The following is a 14,227-nucleotide window of genomic DNA, read 5'->3' as shown; positions in this document are numbered from 1 at the left end:
TCTCTGTATCCTTTACAGATCTTTGCAGACTAATAGAAGCTTACTGAATTGTTGATTCCACCTCTACTACTTTTCTTCGCTCTCATTTTGTTTATTCTATCAGAAGGCTGCCCGTTCCCAATACCCCGAAAACTCTGGTAGGAAATCTGGATCCAGATTTATCCAGTAGGGATAAAAACTAAATATTCCCCAAACAGCTGTTTCCTCTGAATGAATCCTATAAAACCTAAAGACAGGAATAGAGGAGGAAGTCCAACTGGGCTACACAAAACTCAAGAGTTGGGACCTGATCACTTTCAGTAACAACAGTTAAACAGTCATATACACAGCAAGTTTTCCTTACTCAAAATATAAAGATGCTTATATCCTGAGAATTAGACTCCCTCACTCCAGATAGGGGAGAGTTGGCAAAACAGGAACAAATACTGGTTAACAAATACTTTAACCTATCTAAGCACTGGCTTCCACCAACCATCTGATTTTTAGTCCATCAAAAACTTAAGCCTACAAACAAAACATTAAAGTTATAAAGAGCACATGGAGCTAAAGCACACAATGGGAGGCACAATACAAAGAAGTAAAGAATCACGCATTAATTCTACACGTCTCTTGGACTAGGTGGCCACAGTCAAATAAAAAGGTTAGCTGTCCAGCTTGCCTTCATTAAATGTCTAAAGATATATGTCTACCAAGCATGTAAATCTACACATACGTAATGATGATTCCTTCCTATACAGCTTCAAGTTGAGGAACAACCAGAATGTCACATCATTTCTACCCTCAGTAGTTATTTATATGTGTGCATATAGATCCAGACATTGCCCCCATTTTTCTCACTTGAACCAAAGACATTTTGATAAGTTCTGCTTGTCCTCAACTTACAGCTTGTCCATTTGCTTCATAAAGTGGGCATTTTTGCTTGATCTTGGCCAGTTCCATATTTACTTGTTTGCTGACCACTGCCATGGGATTCCCTCCTAGAAAAAACTCAAACAATTAAGTTCAACAAACCTATGAAAAGAGAACAAAAACCCCAAAGGGAAAAAAAACCCTTTTACTCAAAATTTAAAATACTCAAAGGTTAGGTAGGGTAAGTGCCCAAAGTAAAATAATATGTAAGATAAGCATAAATAAAGCAAAATATTACCTACAATTCCATAAGTAGCTAACAATGTTGCCAATCTTTTCAGATTTTATGTGCATAAAATTATAAATATATACACAAAAAACAATTATGATGCATCTATTGTTTTTCCATCTTTTTCAACTCAGCAATAAATTGCTGACATCATTTCACATTAATATGGAGCTGTATTAATATGGAGCCACTATAAGCTTCAGTGGTTCATTAGTTCTCATTATATAATAATCTTCTAATCCACTAGACCATATGAAAAATGGTCCAAGTACAACACAGTCCACCTGTTTATTTTCTTAGGGTAATTCCTTAGATTGCATATGCTGGGTCAAAGTATTTATGTAATTTAAATTTTGGACATATTGAGATATACTTTCAGAAAGACTATTTGTCAATTTACCTTTCACTACTTACAAAATACTAACAATAAAGTAAACCAATGGTACCTCAATAAAATTTTTAAAAATAATTAGTAAATAAAAATGCTGTTGATAAGAAAAAATTATCTCTCACTAACAGTAAGAACAGTACCCTAAGCAAATATATTTTAGAATTGAATCTTTGGTTTTAAAATACAAGCTTAAATAATCTTAGGAGTCTCAGACCAAACAAGTATTACAATATAAAACCAAGCACTTACCAAGGCCTGTTACTACCATGGCTCCAAGATCAGCTACATAGTTCCCTTTTCGAAATGTAGCAACTCGGCCACCCACACGATCCTGTTTTTCAGAAATTAAATGGCTAAAATAATTCTATTTTTAACTGTAAGAACCTGGCATGGTACCATCCCAGGTTTCTATCTTTTATGATTTAAAAAGAAAAGTGTAGTTTACAGTTCACATGGAGTGTACTTAACGGTGCTGTGGGCATACAGAGTATATGAAGTTTAACTGGACGACTATTTGAGGAAGTGGTGGGTCACGAATGACATATAAATATAGAAATAAGTGATGTAAGGAAGGTAACAATTTGACAGCCAGAAGACATACTTAGTCACAGGTACTGCTATCTTTCTATCCAGCTGTCTCTAATACTACTTATTGGACAGACTAAGCAAGGCACATGTACATAGAAAATATTTGTTCACAGATTCCAACACTCAATGCTATCTCTCCACCACTGTTCCACTTTTGGCCCCCAGCCCCTATAGTTAGCAGTGAATGGTTTGATAGATGACTTCAATAATAAATGGTTCTCCAGTGCAGTCCCATGGCAGGGGCAATGTCTACTTAGCATGAACCTGTGACAATACCTCTCACTCCTAAATAAACTCAGGTTTACCTTTGCTGCCCAGGGATTTTCAAATAAGGGGAAACCTTACTAAGTTAAAGTGATACCCTTTAATGGTGGATAATATGAAAATATTTTGTAAATTCCAAGCAACCAAAAAACACGAAACAAAAACGGGCACACTAGATTAAGACTCCACAAGATTAAGGATAATGATCCCATTATTCCATACAATATTCCCAGTACATAAGAGCCTCTATAGAGGGCACATGAATATCTTTTGAATTGAGTTTAAGATAATTTTAGTAAAACTATATAAAAAAAAAATTTATTTCCCCATACCCTACCTGAAGAGATTATTTTTTAAAATTAGCAATTTGTAAAAAGAGATTTGGATTGCACTGTAACATTTTTACAATTTGTATAAAATTTTAGATTATTTAGGCTACCTAGGTAAAGTGTTTTCTTTTAAATAGTGGGAGTCCAGGGAGATGTTTAAGCCATGGAAAATAAAAAATCTTAAAAATAGCTTGTGAAGGGCCTCCCTGGTGGTGGAGTGGTTGAGCGCTGTGTTGCGAAGCTGCCCGCAGCCTCTGTAGTGCCGGTTCGATCTCCGGCCGCCAGAGAGGGTCCCACATGGCACGCAGACCTCTCCTGCTGCCCGCTGCTCCCCTCAGCAGTGTACTTCGTCAGTCTGTCTGCTCTGTTCTCGCCTCTGGCTCTGGTGAATTCTCTCACCCTCCCGCGCTTCTGACTGTACCCAGTGCTTGTATAAATAAATAAATAAATCTTTGGGGGGGGGGGAAGCTCGTGAAAATAATTTGAATTGTAGGACCCTAACACAATCTATGCCAGCACCCTTTTCCTCCATTTCTCCCTAGGACAACTGATAAGGGTACCCATATCTTGGTTTCATCAGGCCCTAAAAGATGGCTGCTGCATGTGAAGCAACACTTTCTCTTTTACTATCCAACGGGGAATACAATTCACTCTGTTTCACCACTGAAAATAACTACCTCCTACAAAGGATGTGGTGAAGGCCCCAAATACGAAAGTTACTGTAAGTAACAATGATCTGAAAATACTATTCAAAAAGGTGTCTGGATCATTTACAAACTCTAAATACTCATTGGGCATTTTTCAAAGTTGTACTGTCAAAAATGCATTATCTGGGTTTCCCTGGTGGCACAAGGGGGTTAAGTCCCAGCACTATCAAGCCATCACCAGCCACTGCAGCACAAGTTCGATTCCTGGCCAGGGAGCTAACTCATATGGCAAAGCAGACCTCCCCTGTCTCGCCCACTGCTCCCCTCATCATCAGTGTATTTCAGTAGATCTGCCCGTTCTGCTTCCCACTCTGTCTCTGGGGAGTCCTCTCAGTCCCTGCACCTCTGGCCTACACTCCAGTTCTTGTATGCATAAATAAATAAATAAAATAAATCTTAAAAAAAAAAAAAAATGCATTATCCAAAATATATAAAACACTATCTATAAAACTTTGAGTATTAAACAAATCAATACACTTTAGCATTCAAGCTACAGGAATTCTTAATTTGCAACAGATAACTATTTTACCATTATTTCCATTTGATCAGGCTTCTACATGCAAAATAGAATTCTTACCCTGGCTTCCAGAAGTGTGACATCCATTCCAAAGCTTTGCAACTGACGAGCTGCTGCCAAGCCTGAGACCCCAGAGCCTATAATAATTACTTTTCCTGTCTTTTTGGCTAAAAGCAAAAAATGAACAAAAATTAGAATATCTTGTAGTAGGTATGAGAGTTTACATTTATCTTTTTTTGTCATGAAAACCTCCAGGTTTTTACCATGTCACGATGTCTTACAGAGCAAACAATTCAGTTATTTTCAAAATATGAAACCCTGAATACAAATTAACAAGTATTAGAAGCTTATAAACTTTAATTCAATATTGAAAAGTTAAAACTTTTAAGATTTATTTTCTCATTATCATCTCATTATCTCATAATATGCTTCAGTATCTGTAACCCTTGGCTAACTTATTATGAATGATCTGTTTTCTTTATCTCATAATTATACCAGGACAACTTGAGCAGCCAACCCATTTATTCCTAAAGCTATTTCCTTTAAGCACTACTTTGGCAGTCTTTAGTATCCCCTTTTGAAGAGTTATTAAAGCATTAAAATGTGTTAAAACAAACTCAAAATATTCCTAGCTCCAGGATTCCTGGCAGATATTATCTAGATACCATGAAGGGGGTAAATAATATTTAAAAAACAAAGATGCACCCTGTAGCAGTGCAAAGAACTGGTCAATGAGAGAAATCCCCAAAACTCCTGCTTTCAGAATTGACTTCTTCCATTTTTAACGAAAATTTTAATTGATTTTTTCCTTAAACTAGAAATCCATTATCTTTTACTAAGTACCCATCAAACCAGAAATTATAGGAAATGAACATTTAAGAAGAGATTTTACTTAAATCTGAATTGCAAGAATATTTTTACTCCAAATACAGATTAACAAATCAAAATAAAATGCTAAAAGTTTTCTGGAAATAAAAGAGCATCCCAGAATTGTAACTTAAAACCATGAAATTCACTGTCTGGGAGAGGTTCTTACTTGGGAGGGGTTTTATCCTCTTATAGATGCCAAAGTTGATAAGACCATGACGCTCTAAATAACTGTGAACTCGGTGGACAAGCACAGTATCACCTACAAAATAAATGGATTTAAAAACATGTTTATATTTTTAGCAGTTTAAACAGAAAATCTATTTCTCCATCATGAAGTCACTCCATACATGTTTTCCGTAACTTCAAGTCATGTAACTCCTTTAGGACACAGGTTGTCTTTAGTATCACTTACATCTATTATAAAATATACCTATATTTCTTGTATCTATTATTAGCCTGTGAGGTAGTCTAAAATATCTATCTCCTGGATTCCTGGCAGATATTATCTAGGCACCATAAAGGGGGTAAATAATTATTTAAAAACAAAAATGCACCCTGTAGCAGTGCAAAGAACTGGTCAATGAGAGAAATCCTTGAACCTCCTGCTTTCACAACTGACTTCTCCCATTAACAAATATTTTAAATGATTTTTTCTTAAACTGGAAATCCAGCATCTTATTACTAAGTACTCATCAAGCCAGAAAATATAGGAAATGTATATTTATGAAGAAATTTCGCCTAAATCTGAATTGTAAGAAGATAAACACGGGAATATCTTTACTCCAAATAATACGGGTACATATAAGTTAGAAATTTTAAGAATGATACCCCATTCCATTATTCATGAAATAAAGGACAGAAACCAACACTTTTAAAGTAGCATTATGCTCATTTAACTGTGGCAAAAATTTTGTAAGACTTTATTTTTGGCAAAGGAGAAATGAGGATGTCAGATAGGCAGTTAATCAAATCCAACAAAGTACTTCATCAATTAAAGTTGAATCAGAAGTCTGGGGATTATTATTAGCCATTGAACTCACTTGTCAACACAATTTAAAAACCAAGAAAACAATTAAAAAACATGAAATAATACAGAAATATGAATGAAAATATTCACTAGCAAGAAACCATGAGACTCCTGGGAGTATCAATTTTCACAATCTAGTCCAAAACTAATACTATTAAATACATTACTTACTGTTGTAAGGTGCTTCCAGTTGTTGGAGAGTAGCCTCAAATGTCAGCTGAATCTTTGGATTATCTAACCATAACTGCAACTGCATTTAAATATATAAAAACTGTATTGCAAACAGAACTATATACCATTTGACCAATTTAAAATATGCATTTCACTTTATGAGTTTTCTTTTTAATGAGACAGTACCAGTTATATTCTTGACAAAGAAAGTGGTGAACACGAAACTGTATCAAGTGAGAAAATTGCTGAAGAGGCTAGGAGATATTCGGCCCAGAAAAAGAAAAATCCTAGTAACTTGCCAAAATCAGCCGGTAGACAGCAATTAGGATTTAAACCTGGATTATGTGACTCCAAAGATAATAAGTAGGTAAAATCCACAAAATCAAATTATCAGGTGTGTTTGTGGGGTGGGGCGGGGGGGGGGGAATGAGGTGCCATGGCCTCAGTTTCTGGCTTGCACAACTAAATGAGTCAGTATGCCATTCACTGAAAAAGGGTCAGTGAAAGAGGAAACAATGGCCTGTTGTTAAGAATAAGCCTACAAAGCAGGCAACAACCAGGGACGCAGGAGAAAAACCAGAATGCTGTGTAACTCAGCTTAGGGAATAATGTGTTTAAGGAGAAAGATGTATTCAATTATTTTGAATACTGCTGAGAAGGCAGTAAGATGAATGAAAAATATGACACAACCAATGGGCTCCAACATTAATTACCTTCGAATTGAATATGTATCCACAAAATGCAAGACAAACTAAATGCCACCATATTTAAGTCTTAGCTAAAATTTAATAAAGACTGCTCCATAAAAAATTTTCAAAAGAGTTAACGTGGCTATATGTAAATAAACATAGTAACAAATCCATATGCACCCTCCACTTTTCTTTGTGGTTGCTGTTAAGAAAAAGTGGAATTCCTTGGGCCTGAGTTCCTCACCCTTCGATACCAGCCTCGGTCCTCCAGCCTATAAAATAACGCTAAGAAAATAGATTCTAATTCAATAACCCTAAAGTTGCAACTTAAATCTGGAAGCAAGATGTAGTTTAAGGTAAGAAAATTGGTATTATGATTCTTACCCAAAAAATAAACAAACAAACAGTTTCTTTGTCAAGAATATAACTGGTACTGTCTCAAGGGCCTCTCTGGTGGCGCAATGGGTTAAGCACCACACTATGAAGCAACCCGAAGCCTCTGCAGCACAAGTTTGATCCCCAGCCCACCAGGGAGCAACCCACATGGCGAAGCAGACCTCTCCTGTCTTGCCCACTGCTCCCCTCTGCAGTGTATTTCGGTCACTCTGCCTGTTCTGTTCCCCACTCTGTCTCTGGTGAATTCTCTCACCTCCCGCATCTCTAGCCTGTGCCCCAGTTCTTGTATGCATAAATAAATAAATCTTTAAATAAACAAACAAACAAACAAAACGACTTATGTCCTATTTCACTGCCAAAGACCATGACTAACCAAGGCACAGTTCCTCCCTAAGTCTGGACCCTTGGCCATAGTGTCATTCAAGTAAAAGGTGAAATGAAACCCAATGAAACTAAAATATGATAATTTTGTCTTAAAAAGTCCAGTTAGCTCAAATATGGATGCTACATACAGAAACTGATTCAACTTAATACCTGAAGGAAAAATCCCACTAATTTTGGTTATCTCTAGATAACAGTATTTACAGGCAATTTAAAAATTCTTCCCCTGGTTTCTTTTTACCCCCCTATGTTCTCTATAAAAATCACACACACTTTTCATTATCCAGGCAGGGGGAAAAGCTGACATGGATACTTACTGTGCGGTTTCTAATGAACAGAAAAACCTTCTGAGTCTGCTGTGGTCCGCTGATGATATCTGGAAAACAGGCTGCTTCTTGAGAAGTCATGCGGTCATGGGGAAGTCTACTCTGGAAAGCTGCACCCTCTACACCTAGCAAAGAAAGCAAAGGACTTCTGGGAAAACTGCAAGAATCATAACTAGGAATAATGATTATTCTCCCAAACTCCATTTCTGTCTGAAAAATCTCTGTAAAGCGTTGCCTCCCTCAGTCAGATTGAGCTCACCTCCATTTTTACAAACAAGTAATATGCTCAAAAGCTGAAACATCTGCAGGATTCAGTCACTCTTTTATTATTCCAAAATTTACAGTTTACTAATGAGTAAAACAATATACCGTATAAAACATGACAACAAGGCATTTAGAATATTTTCTTCATTCACAAAATAACTTTATAATATGGGCAAATACTCTTAACTAAAATTAGCATCACTGATAGTGATTTTAAAACTGAAGAGCCAGGAAAGCAAAAGAGGCTATGGAGTGAAAAACACAATTACGTGCCTTCTTTTAGTGTTACAGTGGGAAACATGAAGAGGACCCCAGATTCAATACCCAAGAGTATGAAACACATGATCTCATCAATGGTTCACCATTAGTTCTCATAATTCAGCACAGGCAAGCAGTAAAAGAAATTAAGCAGACCAAAATTATGTGACAGAAGAAAGCAAGGAATTTTGTCTTTTTTGACAAAAATGTTTGAAATACTTTGCCACATGATACAATTAAAGTTATTACATACACTATACACTACACATACATACAGTGTGTATCCTATATACCAGTAAAATATATGCTATTTTGAAACTTTTTAAAGTAGTTATTAAATTGATTATTTGTATAAGCTGGTGGTTAAGTCCATCTAAGGTCTGCTTAGAAATACATTTATATTTTACTTGTGTTTCTGAGCTCACTTTATAAAAAAAATACTTAGCCAGTAGCTTATGAAAATATCCAGACACTATTTTAAGTAATGCTGCTGAAATAATTAAATATAAATAACAAAATGGGCACCAGATAACCACATTTAACTATTTCTGAAGCACATAAACAAAATTAAATGAAAGGTAATAGAGAATATAAAAAAACAAGACAGGTAAAGATGTAACTAGGAAAATAACAGCTAAGCTACTAAGGCGTAGTTTCCACAAAGACAATTCTAGTGGCAAACATTACCGAGTTAAAAATAATGGCTAACAAGAGTTCTAAAATAGACTGCACATTAAAAAACACTGTTCTTGGAAAAAGGAGAAAAATCTATCCACCCAAGGTAAACAGTAAAGGCACAAATATGGTGTCCACATTACTGTATCAGATCAACAATCTTCACATTTAATGAATCCCAACCTAAAATTAAAGACTGCCAGGATAATTAATTATACCTTAGATGAAAAAGTAATCATAAAGAGTCATATTTTGTTGAGGGCAGAGCATGAAATTATAAGGCACAAATGGAAGAAATGCTGTCAAGAATATAGTTTCTTACAGCAATATGAAAAGTTTTCTAAAACTATACAGCTTTCATGCTCCCAGTCCACTACCCCAAATCAAAAACAAAATAGAAAAAATAGAAAACAAAACTAAGATCAAAACCATGTCACATTATAAGGAGCATTATCTACTCAATAATTCTGAGTATTTAGACCAAGTATCTCTCAAATAGGCTCCATCTTCATGCATTCTTGAGTGTGTACTATTTACATGAAAATCGATGAACTCTACAAACACCCTCTCAAAAATAGGGGTAATTTCCTTTCTATGCTAATTAGTTTCTATGTTTCATACATGGTCACTGAATATCAATCCTACTGTAAAATACTACTGTCAATGACAAAAATGATGTAGGGAAAAAACCCCACTAAATTTATATTACATATGGCTCCTCATTCCAAGTGTTCTTTATCATCAAAAATTACTCATAATATATATAGTAGGCTAACTTACAGAATTTTAAGACTTTGAAACTTTTTTTATTTATAAAAAATCATGTGGCAGTTTTAAAGTATCCCTAAATCAAACATCAAAAGTTTATTTACAAAAGGAATTTAAAGAAAGCAAAAGCTGTAACATTAAACTATGCATGGAACATTATTCTCCATCTCTGTCTTCATACAACATCTGTACCACCCTAGTCATTTTTAAATACCTCATCAAATTTTTAAAATGAAAATCTCTTAAAACTTTCAGTGATTATTTCCTTCCTTTTGGTTTTTAGAGATCGAGACTAGTATTTTGGAAGAAGACTATTATCAAAATCAAGGCAGAAAATCTGTAAGATAAAAATCTAAATATATATGTTAATTTGGAACCTAAACTCGTAAGAGGCTAAATCAAACATCTTTCTTATAGGATAGTCCCAAAAAGAACTAATAAACCACTCTGGATAATCTAATTCCTACATATCTCATTTATATGGAAAACTTTAAATACAGCTGATTTTAATAATATCCTTATTAAAAGAATTACCGGTAAAAAAAAAAATCTACTAGTAGTACAGATAATACAGAAATAATTTACACTTGATTCTGGAAAAGTTTTATATTTTGGTGTTTGTATGCACTTAACAGAATCTGGTATTCTGGGAATTTAGAATGTTCCAAAAACGTTATCTAAACTTTTTTAAAGCCCCAAGGTTGCTTCATAGCAAACTTAGCCTCTGTTCAATTCCTCTTTCTTACCACATTACACAGAAAACTCCAACATTACCTTTCAGAATGCAGTCACACTAAAGTAGAACTACCCTTTCTAATGGTCTGACTGGCTTACACTTTCTCTGAAAACACAGTAAAAGTAGAGACATATTTAAGGGAATAATTTAGATTTTCTCAGAGATAGCAGAGACAGAAAAGGGGACAGGAGTAAATTAGGCTATGTAAGGCGTTCTATTCCTGGAAATCATTCTCTCCACTATTCTGATATGATACAGGTAGCATCCCGAGTACAATAAGGAAACAAGTAAAAATAAATAGAGAAGAGTTACTTGACTCCCCCCACCCCAAGCTGATAAATCAACTGCAAACAGGATTTCTAGTTGAAGAATGAAAACAAAAGCTTGGTGGATCTACATACAAAATACCTAAAATCAAATAACTACAGATGTACCATATCCAGTCCTATCAGAGTTTAAAAATAAAGAGTAAAGAATTGGGGAAGGAGGGAAAAAAAGAGGAGAATCATACAATTCCTTATGCTTTCAATTAATTCAAACGTTAAATGATTCTATGAGTGAGGGTATAAGGAAGAGTCTATGCATAAAAAACAAAACATCTGTTGGCATAACCCTGATTGATTTCACTGTCTCAGATCTTATCCATAAAACAGGGGTGATACAATACTCCAAAGGCAGGAAGCTAAACAAAATGACTTCAAGTTCCCATCTAACTTTAAAGATTTAGGATGTATATGCAAACTTGATGTAGATTTTTAAATGTCAAGATATGATCCTGGTCACAAAAGACTCATGAGAGTCATTTGACTATATTGAGAAGAACGCTGATCACCTATAAGCCCATGCTTCTATCTCTGATCATCTCGCAAATGCATGCTTGTGAACATGACAAAGATCTGAAGAGAGCTCTTGAAAGGTTCAGAATAGTCACCACCACTCCTAGAAACCTTAAAACTCATGTTCTAATAAGTCAGTAGCACTACAGTTTTATATAAAGTCGGCTTTCACTGTCAACAATCAACTGGTGTTATTTAATCAAAAGAACAAATGTATTTACACAAAACAAAAAGTAACAAGAAAACTTGCATTTTTTCCAAGATTAAAATTCTAAAGATTATCCCTGATCTTCAACAACAATTCCATTGAAGATTCAATAGCACACTGTGTATTCTTAAAGGTTTATTATCTGCCATAGATAGAGGTTCTGAATAAGGAATTTAACTCCTAAGATAATCAAGTACTGATTATCAAGCTCAGTCCTTGGGATAGCATTTAAAGAAGTCTATTTCTTAACATTCTGGACCCCTTAAATACTGACTTCTTTATTAACACTGAACTATCTATGATCAAAGAAAGTAAAATATGAATGCTCCCTGTATCTGTGCTATACACAAACTTCAATAGACACATACCTTTAAAGTAAACTTAACCCTGGAAAGTGACAAACTCCAAAAAATGAAGTAATTTAATGTATGTATTCCAATTCTTTCTAAAATATATATGTAAGCCAGACTGGAGTACTGGAACACACAAAAACATCCTTTAAGAGGCAAAGGATGAAATCCACACATACACCTATGAATTCCTGGAACTTTATTCCAGATGGGCCCCTATAAATCACTTAACACCTTTTTTCTAGAAGTAAAAATCTCATAGTTTGGTCTAAAAAGAAAGAGCATTTTGAGCAAACTTTTTAAAAGATAATTTTCTTTTGAGAGACAAAATGTTTAAAATATGAAATATTAACTACATAATGTTAATTGTAAAAAATGTGCCCAGTACCATTTCTAAACAGAGTCACTTCCCTGCATAATTCCAACTAGTCCTAGAATGCCTTTCTGACCTATTTTTTGAGGACTTTCCAACTTACTGATTCTCCTCTCTACGTATAGAGCAATGTTTCTTCTAAAGGTCCCATGATTCTTATACCTATGCTTTATATCATGTTTACTGTCATGATAAAGGCTGCTGGGGAGAAAAATACCCGCCATCTCCTCAAAAACATGAAGAAAAGCGGAGGGCTGAGATCGGCCTGAGGACTTCAAATGGCTTTGCTTGCTTTCGTTCTGGCTATATGCCTATCATACTGCTCTGTTCCGTGGGTTAAATTTCCCCTGCACTGCCGGCTAAAACGTGGATACCACAGCCAAAAACACTTGCAAGCATCAATCCCTGACTTGGCGGCTCTTGCTAAGTGGCAAGCATCTAATGCCACCCTCACCTGATGCTTGGCCGTCTCCATACCCTCCAGAACTGTCGTCTTGAAGTCCTCCTGCTTGCCCTGTGGAAGGAAAGAGGAGAACTCAGGGACCTTACTCCATAAATTAAGATAATATCTGGACATAAAGGCCTAATAGTCGGTGACTCATGGATTCACCACCAACTAGTAAACCCATATTCAAAGAGCTCCTTCTTCTGGAATCAAGGCCCAGGAAATCACATCATAGTCTTCCAAATTCTGATCAAGAAATTTCAATTTTACATGCTGCTTCTTGTTGAAAGGTAGTAAAGTACATGGTATTTCTGATTGCTAAATCCCTGCTGTAAGTCTTATTTAGTAGTTAAGGCTGAATGGGAAAAAAGGAGATTCCAATGTCTTTTACTACTTGTTGCTAGACTGAGTGGGGTGACATGGGCTCTAGGACCTGGAGCTACAACAGTATACTGACAGCTCAGTATCTCTGTAACTTTACCTTTCTATCTAATAAAGAATACATATAAGATGAAAAGATTTATTATTTTAATGAAAAAATTCTCCTGTTTTCAAAGCAGGGACTATAAGACACAGTTCCAAAAGAAATTTCATTTAATGTAAATACTAGACAGTACTAGATCTGAATATGCCAGTGCTTCCTTAGTATAACTTTGGAACACACCATAAGATGCCCTGCATTCATATGCCAATAAACACAGACACATGGAGGTCCAGGACAGGGCAGGCCAAGATCTGTGAGTAGCTTCCATCTCAAGGTACACAATCAGCTTGCTAAGACATTTTCTTTATTAATGCGTAGAAATAACTAAGAAAAAAATCACTATCTGAGGAAGTCAGGATAGGTCATCTTCCAGACTCAAAATCTATCACCAAGACAGATGCTATAATTCTCTTATACTGCTAGCCGCCTCAGAAACACTAGGAAAACTATAGTTTGATCTTTGGAAGATAGGAAAACACTACCCCCCGGTGACATAAAATTGTAAAACCTTCATTAAACAGTCTATTTTAAAAGAATTCCAATGAGAAAGCAGACTGATTTATTCTACCACTTGAGTTAAAAGGGAGCAGAAAAGTGAAACTAACAAAGCCCCCTTACTTTAAGAATGCTCCCAGGACTGGGAGATTTAAAATAACATCTTCAAGTACATGAAGGTGCTTAGATATGATTTTTTATATTAGAATGCCTTGCTAGAAGGTATATGCTTTGCTTTGAAGGTCAAATAGGATCTCATTCTAAAATTATTTCATGATGTTCTTGTCTAAAGGGTCTTTTCAAAGTTCTATTCTAGAAGGTTATGCTTCTCAGACAAGATCTGTGATTTATTGCTTACAGCCTTTGGATACAGGCATATAATTATGAAAAGATGACTCCAATTTTTAAATCCAAGATGCAAGTGTCTAAAAATGCAGATCCTACATTTTTTTACTTTAAAAGTTTAAACTGGAAATGTCCATTTTATTTATATAAAATCTTGCAGTGTTTTTTTAAATGAACTATAATTGTTGCCACTGTT

The 14,227-nt window shown here is 35.3% G+C and overlaps 1 protein-coding gene across 1 annotated transcript in view; it reads right to left on the bottom strand.

Annotated features, from left to right (window-relative positions):
* Nucleotides 1-14,227, bottom strand: part of KDM1A (lysine demethylase 1A) — a 55,392-nt gene that overhangs the window by 19,429 nt on the left and 21,736 nt on the right. The window contains 7 exon segments of the mRNA XM_037498430.2: nucleotides 883-977; nucleotides 1,779-1,860; nucleotides 3,995-4,101; nucleotides 4,971-5,063; nucleotides 6,003-6,081; nucleotides 7,786-7,919; nucleotides 12,717-12,776. Of these exon segments, the coding sequence (XP_037354327.1) occupies nucleotides 883-977; nucleotides 1,779-1,860; nucleotides 3,995-4,101; nucleotides 4,971-5,063; nucleotides 6,003-6,081; nucleotides 7,786-7,919; nucleotides 12,717-12,776 (650 nt within the window).

This window comes from Talpa occidentalis, unplaced genomic scaffold (genome assembly GCF_014898055.3).
Source record: "Talpa occidentalis isolate TD23 unplaced genomic scaffold, MPIMG_talOcc4v2.1 talOcc4.9, whole genome shotgun sequence".
Classification (NCBI taxonomy): domain Eukaryota; kingdom Metazoa; phylum Chordata; class Mammalia; order Eulipotyphla; family Talpidae; genus Talpa; species Talpa occidentalis.
This window is presented reverse-complemented; position numbering and strand designations above follow the sequence as displayed.